At 52.3% G+C, this 22,433-nt stretch overlaps 1 protein-coding gene across 1 annotated transcript in view; it reads right to left on the bottom strand.

Moving 5' to 3' along the window:
* Positions 1-103: 103 nt before the first annotated feature.
* RYR1 (ryanodine receptor 1) overlaps positions 104-22,433 on the bottom strand; it is a 124,190-nt gene continuing 101,860 nt past the window's right edge. Inside the window, exons 88-104 of the mRNA XM_079800423.1 lie at positions 16,291-16,632; positions 12,816-13,619; positions 11,983-12,053; positions 11,232-11,385; positions 10,190-10,276; positions 8,899-9,150; positions 7,970-8,100; positions 6,278-6,320; positions 5,011-5,141; positions 4,849-4,909; positions 4,304-4,450; positions 3,938-4,072; positions 1,338-1,494; positions 895-959; positions 705-805; positions 469-520; positions 104-323 (exon numbers count right to left, since the gene is read on the bottom strand). Of these exons, the coding sequence (XP_079656549.1) occupies positions 228-323; positions 469-520; positions 705-805; positions 895-959; positions 1,338-1,494; positions 3,938-4,072; positions 4,304-4,450; positions 4,849-4,909; positions 5,011-5,141; positions 6,278-6,320; positions 7,970-8,100; positions 8,899-9,150; positions 10,190-10,276; positions 11,232-11,385; positions 11,983-12,053; positions 12,816-13,619; positions 16,291-16,632 (2,829 nt within the window). The 3' untranslated portion in view covers positions 104-227. The remainder of the gene's footprint in view (positions 324-468; positions 521-704; positions 806-894; positions 960-1,337; positions 1,495-3,937; positions 4,073-4,303; positions 4,451-4,848; positions 4,910-5,010; positions 5,142-6,277; positions 6,321-7,969; positions 8,101-8,898; positions 9,151-10,189; positions 10,277-11,231; positions 11,386-11,982; positions 12,054-12,815; positions 13,620-16,290; positions 16,633-22,433) is intronic.

Here is a 22,433-nt window from a genome sequence, read left to right as displayed (position 1 = left end):
CCTCTACTGTCACCTTGTTTTTCTGGGGTTGGGGGAGGACAGAATTTCTGGATGCCCCTCCCCAATGTCAACAATCCAACACAAGGATGTCAGGGGGTAGCAGAGACTTTATTTCTCCAGTACATGGTCACCTCCCCCATGGGCCTTGTGGGGAGGGCCTGGGGGCTAAGGGGCTTGCTGTGAGAGTAAGGCACTTGAGGTGGGGGTGAAGGGCCAGCGGGGGTGACTCAGTTAAGCTGGTCCTCGTACTGCTTGCGGAAACAATCGCCAGCAGGGAAGAAGTCCCAGCATCTCTCTTGGTACATCTTCCACACGTAGGACTCCTAGGGTTGGGGGGTGGGGAAGAGAAGGTTGGTCACATCTTCAAACACTTGATATTGACATGAGCTTTTTACTGACACCTGCTGATTGACCTTGCATTAACACTCTCCATGTCCTGCCCACTGTCCTCCCATTAACACCCCTTACCTGACCCGTGTGTTCTGTCTCATCCTTGTTTATCAGGTACATCAGGAAAAACCTGGGGACGGGAGTGCAGCAGTAGACAGGTCAGGCGCATCCTTGCCTTCTCCTGATTAGCTGGCTGGGAATCCACTCACATGGACCCCACACCCACTTCCCTAACTGGCCAAGGCCAGTATCCCACCCCTGACAGTCAGTGACCACACCCCATCCTTCTCAATGGCCAGTGGGCCCACACTCACATGTAATTGGCCAGGTTGTGCTCCTCTAGCGTGTGAGTCTCAAACCCGTGGGGTGTGGTATCAAAGTAATCACTGCCAATGCCACAGATGAAGCACTTGGTCTGTGGGTGGTGAGAGACATCAGCGTCGAGGCCCATTCGACTCTCCAGGGTCCTATAATCCCTTTGGGTCGCGCCCAGACAACACCTACCTCCATATCTTCCTTCACTTGTTCTTGCTGGTCTCGGAGCTCGCCAAAAGCATCAATGATCAGACCTGGAAGGCAGGGCACAGGTTAGTGCCCACCACTTCCGGCTACACACCTCTGAATCTCCCATCTCCCATCTTCCTAATCTCACCCTGCTTCCTGAAAATACTAACATCTAGTGTTTATTGAGCACTTATGAGCCTGACACTTAACACCTATGAATTGACTTAATTCTCACAACAACAATGTGAGCATCTTATTAATATCTCCATTTCACAAATGGAGAAACTGATGTCCAGAGAGGTGACTTGTCCTAATCTTCCAGTAAGAGGAGAGGCAGAGCCAGGACATGGACCCACGCAGACTGGGTTCTGGGCTGGCACTCAAAGGAGCTAGTCTCCCTCTAGGCACTGAGCCTCACTCCCACAACCCCTACCAGCACTGACCCTGGATGATGGCCAGCAGGATGACGATGACGAAGAAGAAGAAGGTGATGTCGAAGACCACTCGGTACAGCTCATATTCATCACCTGCCGGGTCCTCAATCTCATCCCCAATGCCCCCACCAGCTCGGACACCCACGTACATGTGAAACAAGTAACACTGCAGGGAGAGGGTGAGAAGCATGTTGGTCACACATTTGATCATTCAGCATTCACCGAGTACCTACACGGCCCTGGGCCAGTGGGGCAGGAGTCATGGCAATGACTGAGACAACCCTGGACCCTGCCCTCACAGGGCTCACAAACATGCCACCAGATAGTGACAGTCAAGAAGCGATCTGGGCTGTGATGGGGAGGCACAGGAAGAGGAGTCAGGGCTGGGATGAGGGAGACACAGGGTGATCGGAGGAGATGGGGACGCACAGGAAGCTCTGAAGCTTGAAAGCCTGGGTGAGCAGGCAGCTTCCTGGAAGAGGGGGCATATGTAAGCTGGGACATGAGGCAGGGTTAGGTGGGAGACAGTGTTCCAGGCAGAGGAAACCACATGTGCTACGTCACCATTGGGGGAGAAAGAATATATTTTTGCTCCTGTGAGGAACTGAAAGAACGAAATGTTCAGTGAGGCTAGAAAATAGAGATCCTGTGAGCAAGAGTAGGGAGAGAGATGAGGCTCAAGCAATGGTCATGGAGGGCTTCCTGTAGGAGGCAGCATTTAAGTGGAAAAAATAGGTGTTAAATGAAGAGGTGGATGTGCACCTAGGGCCAGGGTGGGAGGCAGAGAGAACATCAGAAGCAAAACGCTTGGGTTGGGAGAAAACACACGGTCTTAGGGGAAGTGAAAGAAGGACCAGGCAGCCAGAGAGCAAAAGGCAAGAAAGACTGTGGTTAGACTCAGGCAACACTAGCTTTTCCCTGGCTTTGTAAGCCATAGCGAGTGAATTTGGTTTCATCCACCGGGCATTAGAGAGCCACACGAAGATTCTGTGCAGATCCGGGAACATCATCTGCCTGGACCTTGGGAAAGACTTCACGCTTGTTATTTCTGTGTCCCCAGGAAGTGAGAGAACCTAGTTGTCTTGGGTAAAAGCTAAGGCCAGTGACAGTGAAGGGAACAAGGCTATGAGTGGCAAGACGGGGTCTGGTGGGGTCTCAAATGTCAGGCTGAGGAGCTGGACTGGGTCTTGAGATCATGGTGCCAGATTATAGGACATTTCAGATAAAAGCCTGAGATGATTCTTTCAACTGTGTCCCATGCCTCTGGTAGATTAAACTCAATTTAGATTATAACCACCATTATTATAATAGGAGGAAAAACAGAAATGGGTGGTATGCTGGTACTTTGGTGAAACTTCTAATTATAGATAACTAGAGGCCCAGTGCACAAAATTCGTGCATGGGGGGAGGGAGTAAGGGGAGTGTCCCTCAGCCCAGCCTGCACTGTCTCCAACCTGGTGGGATCGGGCCTAAACGGACAGTCGGACATCCCTCTCACAATCCAGGACTGCTGGCTCCCAACCGCACACCTGCCTGCCTGCCTGATTGCCCCTAACCGCTTCTGCCTGCCAGCCTGATCACCCCCTAACCACTCCCCTGCCAGCCTGGTCACCCCCAACTGCCTTCCCTTGCTGGCCCAGTTACCCCTAACTGCCCTCCCTTGCCAGCCTGGTTCCCCTTAACTTCCCTCCCCTGCAGGCCTGGTCCTCCCCAATTGCCCTCCCCTGCCGGCCTGGTTGCCCCTAACTGCCCTCCCCTGCAGGCCTGGTCGCCCCTAACTGCCCTCCCCTGCAGGCCTGGTCCCCCACAACTGCCCTCCCCTGCAGGCCTGGGTCCCCCCCAACTGCCCTCCCCTGAAGGCATGTCGCCCCTAACTGCCCTCCCCTGCAGGCCTGGTCCCCCTCAACTGTCCTCCCCTGTAGGCCTGGTCATCCCTAACTGCCCTCCTCTGCAGGCCTTATTGCCCCCAACTGCCCTCCCTTGCAGGCCTGGTCCCTCCCAACTTTCCTCCCTTGCAGGCCTGGTCTCTCCCAACTGCCCTCCCCTGCTGGCCATCTTGTGGCAGCCATCTTGTGTCCACATGGGGGCAGCCATCTTGTGTGTTGGAGTGATGCTCAATTTGCATATTACCCTTTTATTAGATAGGATGATGGCAGGAGCTAACATTTATGTAATCCTTAACACATGCCAGGCACTATTCTCAGCTATTTAAATCTGAGATTGTCACAGAGCACCACTGAGTCCTGAAAGCAACCCTCAGCAGTAGATACTGTTACTATATATTCATTTGACAGGTGGGGACCCCAGAGCATGGGGAGCTTGAGTAGCTTGCCCACGATCACAAGGCTTGGGACACTTTGCCTGAGTGCCTTTCCCAATAAGAAAAGTTATAAAAACTCAAATAATAGTACACAGTGGTTGACATTCACTGAGTACTGGGTGTGTGCCTAGTACTATTCAAAGTACCTCACAAGCGTCAGCTCACTGAACCCTCACAGTAAATCGACGAGGCAGGGACTATTTATTATTAAACCCTTTTACAGAGGGGAAAACTAAAGGTCAGGGACGGTTAAGTCACTGGCCCAAGAGCGTTGGAGGGAGGGGCTTACTGTCATCATGTCATCGCACTTCATGTCGGGCTCATCCTCATCCTCGCTCTTGTTGTAGAACTTGCGGAAGAAGTTGAAGGCCACCACCGTGTACAGGTAAACCACCACTGCCAGGAGGCCGACGGTCATCACCAACTGGGGGCAGGCAGGGGCAGGTCGGCTCCGTGCTCCGGCGTGCCGCTCCCCCATGCCCAGCCTTCCCCATCCTTACTTAGGTTCAGCCCATGCACCCCACCCCCCGGGGCCTACTACCCACACCCACCCTGGCTTGGTGGCCTAGCCTTGTCCCTCATCCCTCCACCCCTCCACGGGCTGCTAAACTGGTCCCTGCCAGGCTCACACGCCTCCCTCAGGTCCTCTCCACACCTGTTTCCCATTGTGGGTGACAGAGGAGAGGATGGTGCGCAGTGTCTTGACCCCCATGGCGATGTCCAGGAGGTGGGCAGCAAAGAAGAAGTTGTTGTAGTGTCCCAGGAGGGACATCACCATGTACCAGCCCAGGTACAGGAAAGACTGCGGGCACACAGGGTCAGGGGTCAGGGAGCATGCAGCGATTCGTGGGGAGCACTCTGGGAAACAGGACACTCAGGGGGTCTGGGGACATTTAAGAGGGTTGGGAGTGCTCTGGGGATCTGATGCCATCTTTAGCTGGGGGGGGGGGGTGGGGGCTTTGGAGGTTCAGGAGCACTCTGGGTGAGGAGCCATCCTGGGGAAAGTTGGGGGTCCCTCTGAAGAAGGATATAGTCTGGAAACTAAACAGCCCTCTGGGTGACAAGGAGCCTTGGGAGTGTCAGAGGTTACCCTAGGATCAGAGGTGTGCAGGGGCTCAGGAGTCAGTCCCTGGCCAGGGATACCTAGGGGTGGAGCCATTTTCCTGCAGGTCCCTCCCCCACTCCCTCCCCCCTCCTTACATTGTCTGTGAAGATGACCCCAAACTTCCAGATCTGGTACTTGATGTCAATGGACATGAGCCTAGGCAGGGTGGAGAGAAGAGGGATGGCCAGATGCCTGAGGGTCCAACCCTGGCCAACCCCCTGCCTGCCCCAGGCCTGCTGGTGCTATCCCAGGCGCACCAGGTTAGCAGCCCCGGCGGTGGTTCAGGCTTGCGCTCATGGTGGACTGTGATCTCCAGCGAGGCCAGATCCATGCCCAGCAGTTCGGCGATTCGCTCCCGCCCGTAGATGTCCCCGTGCTTGTCCAGGATCTGCACAGAAGAACGTGGGGCTATGCGGACACAGCTGGAGTGGGGGAGGGCCTTGGCTGGCGTAGGGAGTTCTGGGGACACTCAGAGCTTTGTGTGGTAAATTGGGGGTACAATTTTCTAGGGAGAAGGGCCAGAGCTTTCTTTGTATCCTCAGGGGGAGGGTCCAATAGCTATAAAGGTCCAGCTGATTCATTAACCAAAGTAATTAGGATAATTTCTTATTAGGATAATTTCTTATTTTTAGGTAGGTAGGTAGGCAAGGAGTTGTCTATAATTAGGCCTCTTGTTACCTATAAACTTATCTCCTCAACTCACTCCCTCACTCACTCTGCTGCAGATACCAACCTCCTCACAGCTCCTCCAATGCACCAGGCACCCTCTGGCCTCGGGCCTGCGCACTGCTGTCCCCTCTGCCTGGATTCTTCCCCGGATTTCCACTTGGCTCATTCTCTCAGATCCTTATTAACTAGCGTGCCCTTTCCTGACCACCCTACACGAAAGAGCAACCGCTGCTCTGCCTGTTTTCTTCTATATCACTTATCACAGCTTGGATGCTGTAAATGTGTTCATCAAATGTCTTTCCAACTCCAGCATCAGAATTACTGTTGTGTTTAGACCTGAATCCCAGGTCTCTAAAATAGTTTTTGGTATGCAGTAGGTTAACATTGGTATGCAGTATGAACATTTGTTAAGTGAATAAATGATGGTAACAGCCAGATACTGTTCACATAGTAGGTCCTATTATCTTTAACAACTACTCTATGGAGTCGGCCCTATTGTTACCTCACTCTGAATATGAGGGAAACTGGGGCACAGAAAGGTTGACACAGCTAGGAGTAGAAAAAGCAGGCAATCTGGCTCCTGAGTCTGTATGCTTAAAAGGGTAGTTCCTCCTTTGAAAGTAATATTTATGAAGCACTTACTCTGTGCCAGGCCCTGTGCTATGCTCATTACCTGCATCATCTCATTTGTGAGAGGGAGGGGTGCTTATCATGCTCATTTCAAAACGGGCAAACTGAGGTGCTCCTGGTCCAAGGTCACACACAGAGCACGTCCTTGATAGGGCTGGGATGGCCTGGTGGCAGCAAGGGACCCAGCCTGGAAGGCCCTGCCACCGCCCCATCCATGCATCTCACCTTCCGCTTGACAAACTTGTCCCAGTAGTTGCTGGGGAAAGACCTGTCAAGAGAGAGAGACCATGAGGTGTCAGGACAGGAGGGAATAGGAGCCACTAGCCAGTCCAACGTGGTTTGAAATCCCAATGTTTTTCTTACAGGGGACCCCACACTCTCACTTGGGGTCCGGCTCTGAAGACCCAGGCCTGACGTTTGCCTCAGGCCAACCATTACCCCCACTGGTGTCTTTTGGTGGAGCCCAAGTGAGGCCGGGCGCTGCACTCAGAGCCTAGATGTACAAAAAAACCCTTATCGGCACTCAGGTGGGGAGGACTCCCAGCCAGCAACCTGGTCCTGATCCAGCTCCGGGGGGAGTGGTGTGCTTTCTCACACAGTTTTATGTAATGTTATTTGATGATTCTGGCCCTATATTGACCAGTTTTCTGATTGATATCTCTGACACAACAGGATAATCCAGGCTCATTGTATATTGGCCTGCCCCAGCCCTGAAATCTGCCACTTCTTCAAGGAGCTTGGTTCCTTTTTGTGGAAAATGGCATTTAGAAGTCAAGGTCTTGGGCAGATACTTTTTTTTTTTTAAACGTTTATTTATTTATTTAATCCTCACCCGAGGATATTTTTCTCATTGATTTTTTTTTAGAGAGAGTGGAAGAGAGAGGGAAAGACAGAGAGAAACATCAATGTGAGAGAAACACATTGATTGGTTGCCTCCTGCACGCGCCCCGGAGCCTGCAACCGAGGTATGTGCCCTTGACTGGAATCGAACCCGGAACTCTTGGGTCCACAGGCCGATGCTCTATCCACTGAGCCAAACTGGCTAGGGCAGGCAAATACTATTTTAAACAAGTGTTCCTCTGTCTTTTTGTTAAGCATGTGTACTTGAATGTGGCTTTGATGGTGACATTGAGAGGGAAGGATGTGACTGGTGTGGCTTCCCTCCCTCCTCACACCACCCATACTAGGCAGGACCCCATAATAAAATAACTTCCCACCTTTACCTAGAACTCACTGTGCCTCAGAAACTCTATTAACTCATTTCATAGTTACAAGATTTTCTGAGGTCAATGTGATTATTTATCCTCACTTTACAAATGAAGAAACTGAGGCACAGAGAGGCTAAGTGACTTGACCAAGAATTCCCAGCCAGGATATGACCAACCCAAGGTTTAAATCTGACCTGACGTTCTTATTCTAGAGACATTTCCCGCCCCCCCTCCCAGCCCCCCCGCCCAAGCCCCATATGGGCACGTGAAATAGGACTCCATCTGGGGGGAAATGGAATGGGCTGGCGTGCACATTGGGGGTCCACAGTTCCAGCACATTGCCCTCACGCGCCCTCATTCCCTCTCTGGGCCCAGTATAAAAACCAAATGATTTCCCATCTCCCACTCATGGCACCTGGGTGAGAATCCCACATGGGGGCAGGGTTTAACATGCAAGTTCCTGGGCTCCTCTCCAGACTTCCTAAACCAGAATCTCCGAGGCCAGGGCCCAGGAGTCTCCATGTGTCACCACCACCCCTACAGGGGCTGCAGAGGAAATGTGTCTACATTACAGAGGAAGACCAAGGCTTGGGGAGAATGAGTCAGGCTGGCAGTGACGGAAACCCTGGTCTTTTGAGGAGGCCAGGACTGGGGTAGAAACCCAGCTCTGCTCCCCCCATCCACCTGGAGGTGGGGACTGGGTCCTTACGGCGTGTTAAGCACCAGTCGGTCCCACTGCCCCTTCACATCGTCGTCCTCAGGCTGCTCGGTGATGTAGAGGCCGTCAAATTCCAGCTTCCGGGCCAGCTCCTTCTCCCGCTTAAAGATTACCAGGGGCACCTAGATTGTGCAGGGAGGCAAGGGGGCTGGTGCCAGGCGCCTCAGGAGACCACAGCCTCAGCAGGTGCCAGGAGATCTTGTTGGAGCCTGTGTGAGCCCCCACACCGGAGTGAACAGGGCAGTGATGGGGAGGTGTGGGCAAAGGGGTCCGGGCTGGGACGGGAGAGACATGGGAGAGCCCAGATGTGGTGCCTGATGCAGCCTGTGGCTTCCCAAGGGAGGGAGTTCTGAACTCAGATCTTAAGGATGAATATAACAGAGGTAGGTGAAAGGAGGGAGAAGTGGGGCAAAGCTTCCAGGGCAGAGGGACAGCATATGCAAAAGTTCTAAGCCAAAGAACTCTGTTCATCCAACTATAAAATGCCAAGATTTATTAAAATAGAGCTTATGGAATCCAAATGGAAACTCTCATAACAGTGCTTACGGGGCATCACAAACCTCAGGCATAGGTGATGTCAGACTCTACATTCCCACTAGCACCCATGTTATGTTAAAAGAGACCCCACAGATCTTAATTCACCAACTGACTAGCATGCAGGAAATATTCCAAATTTAAAAAATCTGCCTCTTGATCCAGAAGTTAACTGTCATAGGACCTGGCTCCTCAGCTATGACCCGCATTAGTCCCCAGTTTGAAGACCCCAATCCTGTACCCATCCCCCAGCCCTGACCCCAACACCAGGACCCTTCTGTCCCACCTCCAGTGTAAGATCCCACAGCCTGCCCCAGGCCCTCTCAGCCAGGGTCCCCTTCCCCTCAGCACCCAAGCCCCTGCTCAGGAGCACGGTCAGGGCCCACCTTGAGGCAGTTGTAGCCAATGATGCAGAGAAACGCCACCAGTGTGTGCAGCAGGCTCAGGCAACGCAGGGCAGGCTCCATGTAGCCCGTGCTCTCCTCCAGGAAGTAATACACCATGTTCTCATCCTCGTCGCCCTCTGCTTCTTCACCGACTCCTGAGCCCCAGCCAGAGCCACCACCAGACCCTGTGCCTGCCAGGTCCCCAGCCGCTGAGCCCTCCAAGTCATCCTCCCCTGGCGGGGAGTCTGAGACCTGAAGGGGAGCAGAGGTCAGTCACAGGCACCTGGTCTGCCATTACCAGAACCCAGTAACACAAACAGCCTCCATTTCTGAGGTTGTACTGGGCCCCTGTCAGAGACAGTGGGGAAAGGACTGTCAATCAAGATCAAGGGGTGGGCCCAGAACTCTAGCTGGCAAATCAAACTATGTCGTGGGAATCTCACTACTTGAACCAAGTGACAGGAGGACTGAAAACAGAGGGGATCATCTTCGTAGTGGAGCCTTAAAGAGACTGACTACTAATATTTACACTAATACTAAAACTAGTAGTAGCTGACATTTACAGAGTTGTTTCTGTAGGTCAGGTACTGTTCTAAGTAATGCAGCTAGTGAGTGGTAGAGCCAGGATTCACTCTCACAGAAGTTGCCTGTGTGGCTCGATGGTTGAGTGTCGACCTATGAACCAGGAGGTCATGGTTCGATTCCTGGTCAGGGCATATGCCACCAGGGTTGTAGGCTCAATCCCCAGTGTGGGGCGTGCAAGAGGCATCTCTCTCTCCCTCTCCCTTCTTCTCTGAAATAAAAGTCTGACAGAAGCCATGCTCTGATCACACTGCTAGATGCCTCTCTGTCCTGTTATGTAGGCACAGGCCCCAAGGATCCCTTTGTCCTTCAGGAGGCCTGGTTCTTAACCCTTTCCTTCCCATTTCTTCCTCCCTACAAATGTCTCTTTAGCTTATGTGAAAGCCAAGAAGTTTAACGGCATCAATGGGTGTTGCAGAGACAAAGGCCTGTGGCTAGGAGCACAGGACAAATGGCAGAGCTGAGCACGGGACCCCGAACTGGCCCCCTGTTCTAACTCCTACAGGCACTCAGGCATCTGTCCAGATGGACCCACACACTCACACTCACCCCAGTGGGGTCCCAAGATCCAGGTGTCCAGCCTGAACATTTCTGGGAACCCTGGGCCCAACACCTTGTCCCTGGTGAACTTCGGTGACCCTGTGAACTTATTAGGGGCTGAGCCTCCCACCCCACAGCCCAAATCCTCCTGGCCCCTCATGACCAGCACCTTATAAAACAGCAAGATGAAGTTGATGGCAAATGCCAAGAAGAGGGCAAGGAATCGCAGGGTGTAAAAGTTCCGGGAGAGGTAGTTCTATGATGAGGAGAGAAAGAGAAAGAGAACTCACAGGCCACCCTCTTCCCATAACACAAGTACCCGAGTCCTCAATATTTGGTCCCACAACCTCTTATCTTTTGAGTGCTTACTGTATACCAAGACCTGGGCTAAGAGCTTTATTTGCACGAACTTGTTGAATTCTCACCACACCCTATGAAGTGGGTAATGCTGATATGCCCACTCTACAGATGAGGAAATGGAGGCTCAGGGAGATGAGATGCCTTGCTCAAGGTCACAGCCAAGAAGTGACAGACGTGGGATTTGGAACCAGGCAGTCAAGCTCCCAACCACTGCTGCTTCCTGTGTGAGGTTACCCTGTCTGCTTTACCACAGGCAGAGCACACCTACTTCCATCTCTCCCTTTTTTTCTCTCTCCATCCCTCATTCTTCTCATAAACCCTCACTAAACCACCTTCTGTCCAGCATGTTTCCCTTAGCCCCTGAAGCCAGGCTGGCCCTGGGAGAGGAAACAGGAGGTGGAGCCCTGGGCCCTCCCTCCCCAAAACCCTCCCTTCTTCCTGCCTGGATGAGATGAATTGTCCCCCCAATACGAGTAGCTGGGGCTGGGGTGACGGCTCCAACCTGAAGGCTGACAGCCAAGAAACAGGCCATGGCAGGATTTAGAAGAACATGGCCTTGGCGGGATTTAGCTCCCGACAGAGGATTTAGCTCCAGAGGATTTAGCTCCAGCATGGCAGTGGGATGCCTAAGCAAGTGGCCCCCGATGAGCAAAGGTGTGGAGGTTGGAAGAAGGATCAGGAGCAGGGAGAGGCCAAAGAGCCAAGTGGGAACAACCTAAGAATGCTGTCCCGCGCTCAGGTCCTGGCCCTGTTGGGACATCCCCGCCCTCTTCCCAGCCGGGCTTCCACTCAGAACGAGGTGGAGAGGAGAGGTGGTGTGAAGAGGAAGCTGCAGCACGCCGGATCCTTACCAAGAACTTCACCCTCTGCACTTCCAGTTCTCCCCAGAATTCCAGGCCCCCACCTCTGCTTTCCTCCTTCCTTGGATGGGGGGGAGGAGGTGCTGTCTTCTTGGGGGGCTCTGGTGGAGGCTCGGGGACTTCTTCCTTCTCCCCGTTCTCAGCACTGCAAGGCAGGACAGAGTGAGGAGGTACCTGAGCAATTTGTTCATTCATTCATTCATTCATTCATTCATTCAAAGCCATGTACGGGGCACGGAGCGGGGGGGGGGGGGGTCCACCCCCATTCCTGGCTCAGGTTGAGATAGTATTGGGGACACAGTGATGGGTCAACCTCAGGCCCTGTCCTCATGGTCTCCAGTCCAATGGAGTACAGATCTGCCACCAGGCAGTGGCAATGCAGTGCGGTCAGGGCTGGCATGAGGGAAGCTGGGAGCTCCCGAGGAGACATTCCTTCAACTTAGGGATGTGATGTCAAGGTGGGCTTGAGCCAAAATTCAGAAGCTGAGGAAGACTGAGATGAAGCACGGGGGAAGGTGTTGTGGGCAGAGGCCCACACCCCCAAAGGCTTGGGGGTAAGAGAGGAGCATTCATTTCTCTCCTCCCTTTCCCAGAGCCCCTCCTCTGGGCCCGGGCTGGGAGAGGCTGAGGACACTGGGTAACCAGGACAGCCTCCTGGCTCGGGCCCTGACCTCGGAAGGCTCCCCGTCCAGGAGGGAGGCAAGGATAGACGCTGGGCCCTCTGGGCCCCGAGGCCACTCACTCAGCTTTCTCTGGCTCTGGCTCAGGTTCTGGCTCTGGTTCTGGAGGCAGCTCCTCTTCCTCTCCATCCACCTGGCAGCAGGGCAAGCATCAGAGTCTCGAGCCCCCATCCCTGGGCGCCTCGCAGAGCTGACCTGCCTGCTCACCTCGGGGTCCCTCCCTGGTCAGCTCCTTGGGGCCGTCCAAGTTTCACAACGCCCCCGCCAGAAGGAAGAGGGACTAGGACTCTCGTTTTACAGGGGAACTGAGGCCCCGAGAGGTGGAATGCCTTGCTCAAGCACCCTGCAGGGTCAGGCTGACACCAGGGTCAGGCTCGCAGTCCGGGAGGGAGGCAATGATAGAGGCTGGACGCTTGGGGCCTAAGGCCACTCACTCAGCTTTCTCAGGCTCCAGCTCTCCCCCCCCCCCTCCCACCTTTCCCATCCCCTTGACAACCACCCCCAGGGGGCACTCACAGCACCAAGGACCTGAGGATGCTGCGCGCAACTGATTCCCCACAACCATCTGTGCCTCTGAGGGTCTCTCCTGGTGCCCCTGACCCCACCTCGGCTGCTTTTAACTTCTGGTCCTGTTTCCCCTCAAATGTCATCTTGGGGTCTCTCGCTCTGTGACTCCAGATATCGTTTTCTTTCTCTCCCAGAAACACCACCTTTTTTCATCGGGAGCCCCTCTCCAGGTCTCCACCTGAGTCCATTTCTGTGTCTCTGAGGCCTGGTGCACGAATTCGTGCATGGGTGGGTCCAGCCGGCCTCTGAGTCTCTCTCCCCCCTCCTGTCCCTCCTAACCCCAATCTCTCCCAACACCCCAACACCCCCACCTCCGCCGCACTCTCACCCCCAGCTTCCTCTTGATGATGGGGGAGCCCTCTGGCGTGGGCGGCTCCACCGGCGTCGTGTCACCCATGTCCCCGAGGCCTCCCGGGGCCCCTTCGAGCCGGAAGGGGCCCCGTTCAGCTGCGGCCGCGGCCCCGTCGGCGCCTCCCGGGCCGGCCTCGTGTGCGGCCCCTTCCTCGCCGGCGCCCTCCGCGGCGTCGCCGGCGCCCTCGCCCTCGCCCTCGCCGTCCGCTTCGCCGGCGGCCCCGGCCGGCTGCTCGCCGTGCACCTCGTCGCCCGTCGGGTCGGGCATGCCGGCCAGCAGCTCGGTCACCGTCACCTTCTTGGCGCCCTCCACGAGCCCGCCGCCGAAGAGCGAGCCCCAGAGCAGGCACAGCGCGCCCGCCGCCAGCCCCGCGCCCGCCGCCCCCGCGCGCGTCACCGCCGCCCAGAGCAGGGAGCCCGCCGCCGCCGCCGCCTCCCGCGCCGTCAGCCGCCGCAGCCGCCGCACGCGCCGCCGCAGGCCCCGGTAGCTGAGGCCGCGCAGGGCCCGGGACAGCGCCGCCGCCACGCGCGCCGCCGCGCCCGCCGCCGCCGGCCCCGCCGCGCCCTCGGGCCCCGCCGCGCCCTCCTCGGCGCCCTCGCCAGCCTCCGCCGCGCCCTCCTCGTCGTCCTCCTCGGGCTCGCCCTCGGGCTCCGAGATCTGCGCGGCGATCTGCATCTCGAAGATGGTGTCCTCGCAGAAGCTGACGAAGAGCTCCATCTTCTCGGACTCGCCGCCCTCGTTGACCACGTCGAAGATGAACTGGCGCTTGGACTCCTTCACCTGCGGGCAGGCGGGGGCGAGGCGTCGGCGGGGCCAGTAGCGATCTCAGCGGTTTTGTACTTATATTTTAACTAGAGGCCTGGTGCACGAATTCGTGCATGGGTGGGTCCAGCCGGCCTGCCTCAATGGGGGCCCATCCGGTGGGTCCAGGGGGGGGAAAGGGGCCGTGGCCCCTATTGGGGTGTTGGGGGCAAATCAGGAGCTGGGCTGGCCAGGGGCGGAGGGACTGAGCAGTCCCAGATCAGGATGGTTGGCTGCTGCAGTGTGCATCATAGCCACTGGTCTATCTGGTCATTCTGCCATTCCGGTCACTGGGCTTTTATATATATAGATAATTTGAAGCAACATTAGTAATAGTAAGCGTATATACTGCTCGCTGTAGGCTCTCTTCTACAAAGCCAGGCCCTGTACCAAGCCTCTTCCATGTGATATCTTCCTTAATCCTCACAAACTACCCCAGGGCTCTTATCCCCATTTTACAGATGGGGAAACGGAGGGTCACCACGCCTCGGCGACACCGCTGAGAGGTGGCGGAAGTGGGATTGGAATTCCCAATGAGCTGGCTTCAGAATCGATGATTTCAGCCTCTTGGAGAGACGGCATAGTGCTCGAACACAAAGGTTCCTCAGCCAGCCTGCCCGGGTTCAAATCCCAGTTCTGCCACCGAGGGGCTGGGTGATTTCCATGTAACTCCCTGGGCCCCAGCTTCCCCCTCTCTAACGTGGGGGACCATAGTAGGACTTGCACTATAGGGTTGGTGTGATGGCTAGATGAGTTAAAGGATGCTCAGGGGTTAGAACGGCAGCTGGCGCCTCGTCCATGCCGCATCGTGTTTGCGATTACACTGCGGAGGCACACCAGGCCCATACCAGCAGGGGAAAGTGCGGTGGGAAGGCGAGCAGGTGGAAGTGCATGTTTGGAGGAACACATGAAGGCAATGAGTGTCACGTGGGGAGCATGAGCCAGGCAAAGGGAAGGCGGAGCTCCCAGGGCATGGACAGGCATACGAAGGGCCAGGGCTTCCGGTGGAGGCAGGGATGTGGCCGACATCCAGGGGCAAGGATGGTGCAACCACTTTTAGGCTAGATTGGGGGGGGGGGTGAGTATGCAATGGTGCCCCAAGGGACGCAGTGTACAAACGTTTGAGGGTTTCTGTGGACTATGTGAAGGAGCTGATGTGCAAGAGCCTTGTGAGAGAGCACCAGGGGTTAAGGGAGGAATGGGTGTGAGGAGGGCATGGTGGCGTGGGAAGACTGGGAAATATGTGACCACGTGGGGCTCATGGTACATGTGGAGATGGGCACATGGGGCAGGCATTCAAGGGCCTGAGGCCAAAACGGGGGTGGGGAGGGTGCTGGTGTGGGAGGGGCCTACAGTTCAAAGGGTCAGTGTATGTGAAGCAGGGGTAAATGTGCAGGCAGGCCCCCGGAATCAGTGCAAGGCCCTGGGACATGAAGACAGGGCTCAGTGTGGGACATGAGCCCAGCTGTGCATGAGCCAGGCGTCCACTGAGGAGACCTGCAGGGCCTAGTTGTTGAGGAGGTTGTGGGAGTAAAAGCTTCATGGGCTGTACGTGGGAAAGGGTGTGCAAGAACCTGTGGAGGAGTATGCAGGTGCCTCGGGGCATCCGAGGAACAAACCGGAAGCGTGAGTTTAAGGGGCACGCAAGGGGTACGCAGGCTGGTGTGCAATGTGTGTGTGAGCCGGAGGGCCACCGGGACCACAGGGGCACGGCTGGGGCCGGAGGGTGTGTGAGAGGCATGTGGGAGTGTGAGAGAATGAATGATAGGAACCACATGCAAGCTGAGTGTGGCAGGTGGGCAGGAGATGATCTAGGGCCACAGGAGGGTACTCTTGGGGTAAGTGAATGTGTAAAGACATGAACACTTTTGGGTTGGGCCTAGGAGGGGCTGAGACAGGGCCAAGAAGTAGGCCTGCTCACTAAGGACATGTGGGGGCTCTTCTGGGGGTTTGAAAGGGCAGTCCAAGTGTGCATGGGTGATGGTGAGTGTGCCAGGGCTACAGTGAGGGCATGTGGGAGGGGAAGGGACAACTATATGGCATGCCAGCGCTGCATCCTCCAAATGAGTGTGTAAGAGACGTGTACCACATGTGGGACCTGAATAAGTGGGATGGGCATTGTGTGCTGGGACCTGTGGGCACATATGGTGGCTGGTGAGGGCTGGGCTAGCATACCATGGCCCCCAGGGTCCCCAAAGTGAGTGTGCAAAAATGTGGGCATGGGTAGGCCAGGGCCAAAAGCGGGCGAACTAGCGTCTGCTGGGAAGGTGAGCAAGGGGTGTGGGCTTGGTCGCATCAGGACTATAAGGGCTCCCAGGGTAAGTGTGCAAATGGTAGGCATAGTGTGCTAGCGCCACAGTGAGGGCACACAGACTCTGCTTCACGTACAAGGGGTGTACATCCGTGTGTGGGCCAAGGCTGCAGAGAGGTGGACAAGGGGGAACCAAGGGTGTAACAAGGGCGCTGCAGGACCCATAAAATGTGTGCAAAAGGGGGAGGGGGGGCATGGGCTTGTACGAGCAGAGCCAACGCCCACCAGGGTCTTCAGACCAGATGCACAAAGCGTGCACGGAGTCCGAGGGTGCGAGGAGCATGCGTGACCCCACACCCGGGAAAGCCAGCATGCACGAGCGGGTGCGGGTCCTCTGACCTGGGGCATCTCCCACTGGGTGCGGTTGGTCTCTGAGATCTCGAAGTAGATGCGCTCGATGCGGCGAGAGGCGCCCATGATCTCGATGCGGCCCAGGTAGGGCCGGAAGTACTCTAGGATGCTGTCGGCCAGCTCCAGGAAGTTGCGCAGGCGCGGGTCGTGCGGCACGTGCTCTGACAGGTCGATCAGCAGCACCGCCACGTTGAAGCCGATTTCGCGGGCTGGCTCCTGGAAGCGGTTGGCGAACTCCTCGCAGTTGATCATCTCGTTTTCATCCGCCTCAGAGCAGGACAGCAGGAACTGGATTTCCGGGCTGCTGAACTGCTTCTGGCTGTCCATGGCCTGGGGGTGGGGAAGAGGTCTGGTGAGCCTGAATGTTCTTTTTTTAAATTTTTAATATATATATTTTATTGACTTTTTACAGAGCTGAAGGGAGAAGGAGAGGGAGAGGGATAGAAGAGTTAGAAACCTCAATGAGAGAGAAACATCCATCAGCTGCCTCCTGCACACTTTCTCCTGGGGATGTGCCCGCAACCAAGGCACATGCCCTTGACCGGAATCAAACCTGGGACCCTTGAGTCCACAGGCCAATGCTCTATCCACTGAGCCAAACCGGTTAGGGCCTGAGGATATTTTTCCATTGATTTTTAGGGAGAGTAGAAGAGAGAGAGGAAAACAAAGAGAAACATCAATGTGAGAGAAACACATCAACTGGTTGCCTCCTGCATGAGCCCTGACCAGGGCCTGGGCAGGGAGGAAGGCTGCAACCAAGATACGTGCCCTTGACCAGAATCGAACCCAGGACCCTTTGGTCCGCAGGCCAACGCTCTATCCATTGAACCAAACTGGCTAGGCCAACAGTATGTTTTCTAGATCTATCCATGTTGATATCTAGATCAAATGAATTCATTTCACTGCAGTATTCCTGTTTTAGAAAAATTGTACTCTTTATTCTCCTGATGACAGACACTGAGGTTGTTTCCAGTGTTTTTACTTTGCAGGCAACACTTCGATTGAATATTCAGTGCTGATCTCCTATGCAAGGGGCTCTCTAATGCAGTTTTTCAAATGTGTTGACTGCGCCCACAGTAAGGATACATTTTTATAAAAAAGAGGTTTCGTGACACCATTCTGACTTTCACTGTGCAACTCCCTCTGTAATGTTCTATTTTATTTCTGGAGATGCTGGTCATGACTTAACTAAACTACTTTCATGATCCACAGGTAGGTTGCCACATGCAGTTTGAGAAATGCTGCTCTGGGGTATGAACAAAAGCGAAATTTTCTGTCTCTGAAAAGTGCTTTATAGTCAAGAACTTTGCAAAATGCTTTCTAAATGAGTAACGTGCTTTGCAAATCATGAAGGGCTCTAAAAACCGCAGAATGTGGAGACATAATCACACAGGAACTCCTCACCTTCTACCCTCACGCCATAGAACTGTCTCCTCCCTTTGTGATGCAGTGTGACACTGAACCCTTAAAAGTGCCCCCCTGCCCCCTGGGGGCCTGGGACTCCAGTCCTGGGCTCTGCTCTTGTGATTTGCTGCTCTCTCTTTGTCATCGTCCCTTTGCCCACTCCCTTCTTTTGAAATGCCTTCCCTAAAGGTTGGGGGACTCCAGGCCTGGGATTTGCATCATTTTCTTTAAATATACACCCTCCATGGAGCTATCATTGAGGTCCAAGGCTCTGGATGTCATCTCACACCAATGACGGCCAAGTCTGCATCCCAGCCCTGACTGCTCTCCGGAATCCAAACACAGCTAAAACCCTACCTATCAACTCTTTGTGGATCTGTACCCCAAACTGGAAATGGCCCAAACTGAACTTTTGATTTCAAAACCTATCCTCTCACACTCTTACCCATCTCAGGAGTCATCCTTGAGTCCTCTCTTTTATCTCACCACCCACAGCTAACCCATCAGCAAATCTGTCAGCTCTGCTTTTGACAGATCTAGGTCCCACACACTCTCCCCGCTTTAATGGACCTCATCCAGGTCCCCCCCTCCCATTGTCTCCCATTGGACCATTACAGCAACCTCCTCCCTGGTCTCCCTCTTCCCCATCTGTTCCCCAAATCTGTCCCCTACCCTCAGCTGAAGGGACCCTGGAAACACCTGAGTGAGGTCACATTTCCCCTCCTCGCCCCCTTTCCACTGAGAATCCTCCCTTGGCTCCATCTTATTTAACTTAAAAGTCCAAGTCCTCCCTGCAGCCAACTGGGCTCTGCATATCTGCCCCCTGCACCTCTCAGACTTTATTTCTTCCTCTCCTGCCACCAACAGCTCTCTCCAGCCACACGGCCTCCTTTGCATCCCTCTGTTCCCACCTTCCAGCTTGCTGTCTCCTTCGCCTGGGATGCTACAACCTTCCCACCCCACCCCCACCCAGCTTCACGTGGTACCTTTCAGCTTTTGCTTCAATATTCTCTTCTAGAAAGACCTTCCCGGACCATGCAGATTACAGGATTTATTCAAACCATACTTTCTTATTCAATTCCCTGCTCATTTCCCTCAGACCACAGATTATAATCTGAAATGATTTCGTTTATTTACTTTTTTTCATCTGCCCCTCCACACTGGCCCATCAGCTCTGAGGATGGGATCTCTGTTTTGCTCTCTGCTTACACATATATTCGTCAAGTGAATTAAGCATCTTGAAAACTGCAAAGAGTTTATAACTGTAACAATTTTTAAAAGTATTTTTTATTGATTTCAGAGAGGAAGTGAGAAGGAGAGAGAGATAGAGACTTCAATGATGAGAGAGAATAATTGGTTGGCTACCTCCTGCATGCCCCCCACTGAGGATCGAGCCTGCAACCTGGATATGTGCCCTGACTGGGAATCAAATCATGACTTCCTAGTTCATAGGTCGACACTCAACCACAGAGCCATGCTGGTTGGGCATAACTGTTACAATTCTTTAAAATTTAAAAGTCCCTTTTAAAAAATCCTGAACTTGTTTTTTAAACCATAAAGAAATGTAAGCCTGACTGGTGTGACTCAGTGGTTGAGTGTGAACCTATGAACCAGGAGGTAACGGTTTGATTTTCAGTCAGGGCACAGGCCCAGGTTGCGGGCTCCATTCTAGGGTGGGGCATGCAGGAGGCAGCCGATCAATGATTCTCTTTCATCACTGATGTTTCTATCTCTCTCTCCCTCTCCCTTCCTCTCTGAAATCAATAAAAAAAATATTAAAAAATAAATAAACTGAAAAGCACATTGTAAAAATACAAAGATTTGTGAATAGTTCAGAAAACCACATAAAGCTTGGTAAATGGTCAAACATTTAGAAATGAGAACTTCGCCATCCCGTAATCTCTAATGAACTCATGTGTCTGGGCATTGACACGAGGGCTGCTGACATCACAGAAGAGAAGGCCCGGACAGGATGTGCCTCCTGAGAGGCGGATGCAGCACCGCAAAAAACAAACAAACAAAAGCAAACAGAAATAAAAATTCCACACCCGAAAGTCTGATCGAGCTTCTTGACCTATGTCCAAGTTTACAGGAAACACAGGGGACAGAGGAACACAGTAAGTACCACGACAAAGTTGCATCAGCCAGATCCAAACTGTGGGAAACTCAAGCACAGCACTGTTTAATGATAGCCATGAGCCACCTGTGGCTACTGAGCATTTGAATCGTGCCCGGAGCAAACTGAGATATGCTCAAAGTGTAAAAAACACATACTGGATCTTGAAGACTTATTATGAAAAAAAAGAATGTAAAATATTTAATAATTTTCAAATTGAATATATATGTGGAAGTCATAATTTGGATACATTAGGTTAAAAAACATATTGTTAAAAATAGCCTGGCCAGTGTGGCTCAGTCGTTGAGTGTAGACCCAGGAACCAAGAGGTCACCACTGGTCCATTCCCAGTCAGGGCACATGTCCAGGGTGTGGGTTGCATTCTCAGTAGGGGGCGTGCAGGAGGCAGCCAACTGAAGTTTCTCATGGATTCTATCCCTCTCTTTTCCTCTCTCTCTAAAAATCAATAAAACCTATTTTTAAAAAATAATTTCATGTGCCCTGGCCAGTGTTGAACATTGATTGAGTGTCAGCTCACCCACTGAAAAGTTATGGGTTCGATTCCAGTCAAGGGCACATACCTAGGTTGCAGGTTCAATCTCTGGCCCCAGTCTTGGGACCCATGTGGGAGGCAACCAAGCGATGTCTCTCTCTCTCTCTCTCTCTCTCTCTCTCTCTCTCTCTCTCTCTCTCTCTCTCTCTCCACCTCCCTTCCACTCTCTAAAAATCAATGGAAAAAATATTCTTGGGTGAATATTAAAATAATAATAATAATTTCGCATGTTTCTTTTTCCTTTTTCTAAAGCATAGGTACTAGAAAGTTTTAAATTATACATATTGCTCACATTGTACTTCTGCCAGACTTCCACAGGACCAGTCACCTGGGTCTCCAGCAGATAAAGCGCCAGAAAAGGCAGATGTGACAGAGGGGAGCAGTAGATTTAAATGTCAACCAGCCCAGCCAGCATGACTCAGTAGTTGATCTTTGACCTATGCACCAGGAGGTCGATTCTCAGTCAGGGCACATGCCTGGGTTGTGGGTTTGATCTCCAGTGTGGGGCGTGTGGGAGGCAGCCAGATCAATGATTCTCATCATTGATGTTTCTATCTCTCTCTCCTTCTCCCTTCCTCTCTGAAATCAATAAAAATATACTTACAAAAAAGAAGAAGAAGAAATATCAGTCAATTGCAATAGATGGGCCTTGTTTGGATCCTGGATCAAAGAAGTTACAAAAAATTGTGTGATATTTATGAGATTTGGATATTTGAACACCAACTAGATATTTGATGATTTAAAGAATTGTGAATATTTTTTTTGTTTTGGTTGGGGATGATAATGACATTGTGGCTTGTTATATTAATAAAAAAAAAAAGCCTACAATTCCATTTATATGAAGTGTCCAGAATAGGCAAATCTATAAAGACAGAAAGTAGATTAGTGTTGCCTGGGTGTGGGAAATGGGAAGTGACTGCCAAAGGGTATGGGGTTCCTTTTTGGATGTGATTAAAATGTTCTAAAATTAGATTGTAGGGATGCTTGCACAATTCTGTAAATATACTCAAAAAAAGGTCACTGAATTGTACATTTTAAATGGGTGAATTTTATGGTGTGTGAATTATATTCCTACAAAGATATTTTTAAAAAGAAAATTTTAAATATAGAGATATAGTAAAAAATATTTGCAGATCAAAAAATAAAGAAAACCCTAAAACAGTACTGACCAAGAATAAATTAGTAGCTTTTAAGGTGTTTTCAACTATCAAAAAGGGCTTTCCAAACTAATGCAAAGGTTTGGAACCTGCAAAGTACTTATTAATGGCGACGTGTCTTGCAAACTGTCAAGAACTCTGTCAACCATGAAGAACTTGGGAAACCATAAAACAATGCTACATAGTCTTAATGCAGATTTATATATGAATGGAGATGCAGAAATAAAAAACTGGAGAGTGGATAATAGTGGCAGCCTTTGGAGAGGTGGGATGAGAACAGAATTGGGGCCAAAGGTGACCTCAATCATAGCTGTAAGTTCTGAGTTTCTTTACAAGAGGAGTGTATTTCTGTATTATCTATTTCATTAAAAATGAATCAAGTATTTTAAATTATTTTCTACATAAAAATTAAGTATTGCCGAAGCTGGTTTGGCTCAGTGGATAGAGCATCGGCCTGCGGACTGAGAGGTCCCAGGTTCGATTCCTGTCAAGGGCACGTGCCTGGGTTGTGGGCACATCCCCAGTGGAGGGTGTGCAGGAGGCAGCTGATCGGTGTTTCTCTTTCATCGGTGTTTCTGACTCTCTGTCCCTCTCTCTTCCTCTCTGTGAAAAGTCAATGAAATATATTTTTTAAAAAATTAAGTATTCTGCATGACCTCCCCCCCTCCAAAAACAACAACAACAACATAAGCAAAGTCAAAAGACAAAATGATGAACTTGAAAAAATAGGTGCAACTCCTATTACTAACAAAGTTATAATAAGTTAATACACAAAGAGCTCCTAGAAATCAAGAATAAAAGTACCAACATCCCAAGAGAAAAATAAGCCCAGGGCATCGTCATTTCACTGAACAACTAACATGAAAGAAATACATGAAAAGATGATTAACTGCTCCTCTAA

Source organism: Cnephaeus nilssonii, assembly GCF_951640355.1.
Source record: "Cnephaeus nilssonii genome assembly, chromosome: 20".
In the NCBI taxonomy this organism is placed as follows: domain Eukaryota; kingdom Metazoa; phylum Chordata; class Mammalia; order Chiroptera; family Vespertilionidae; genus Cnephaeus; species Cnephaeus nilssonii.
This window is presented reverse-complemented; position numbering and strand designations above follow the sequence as displayed.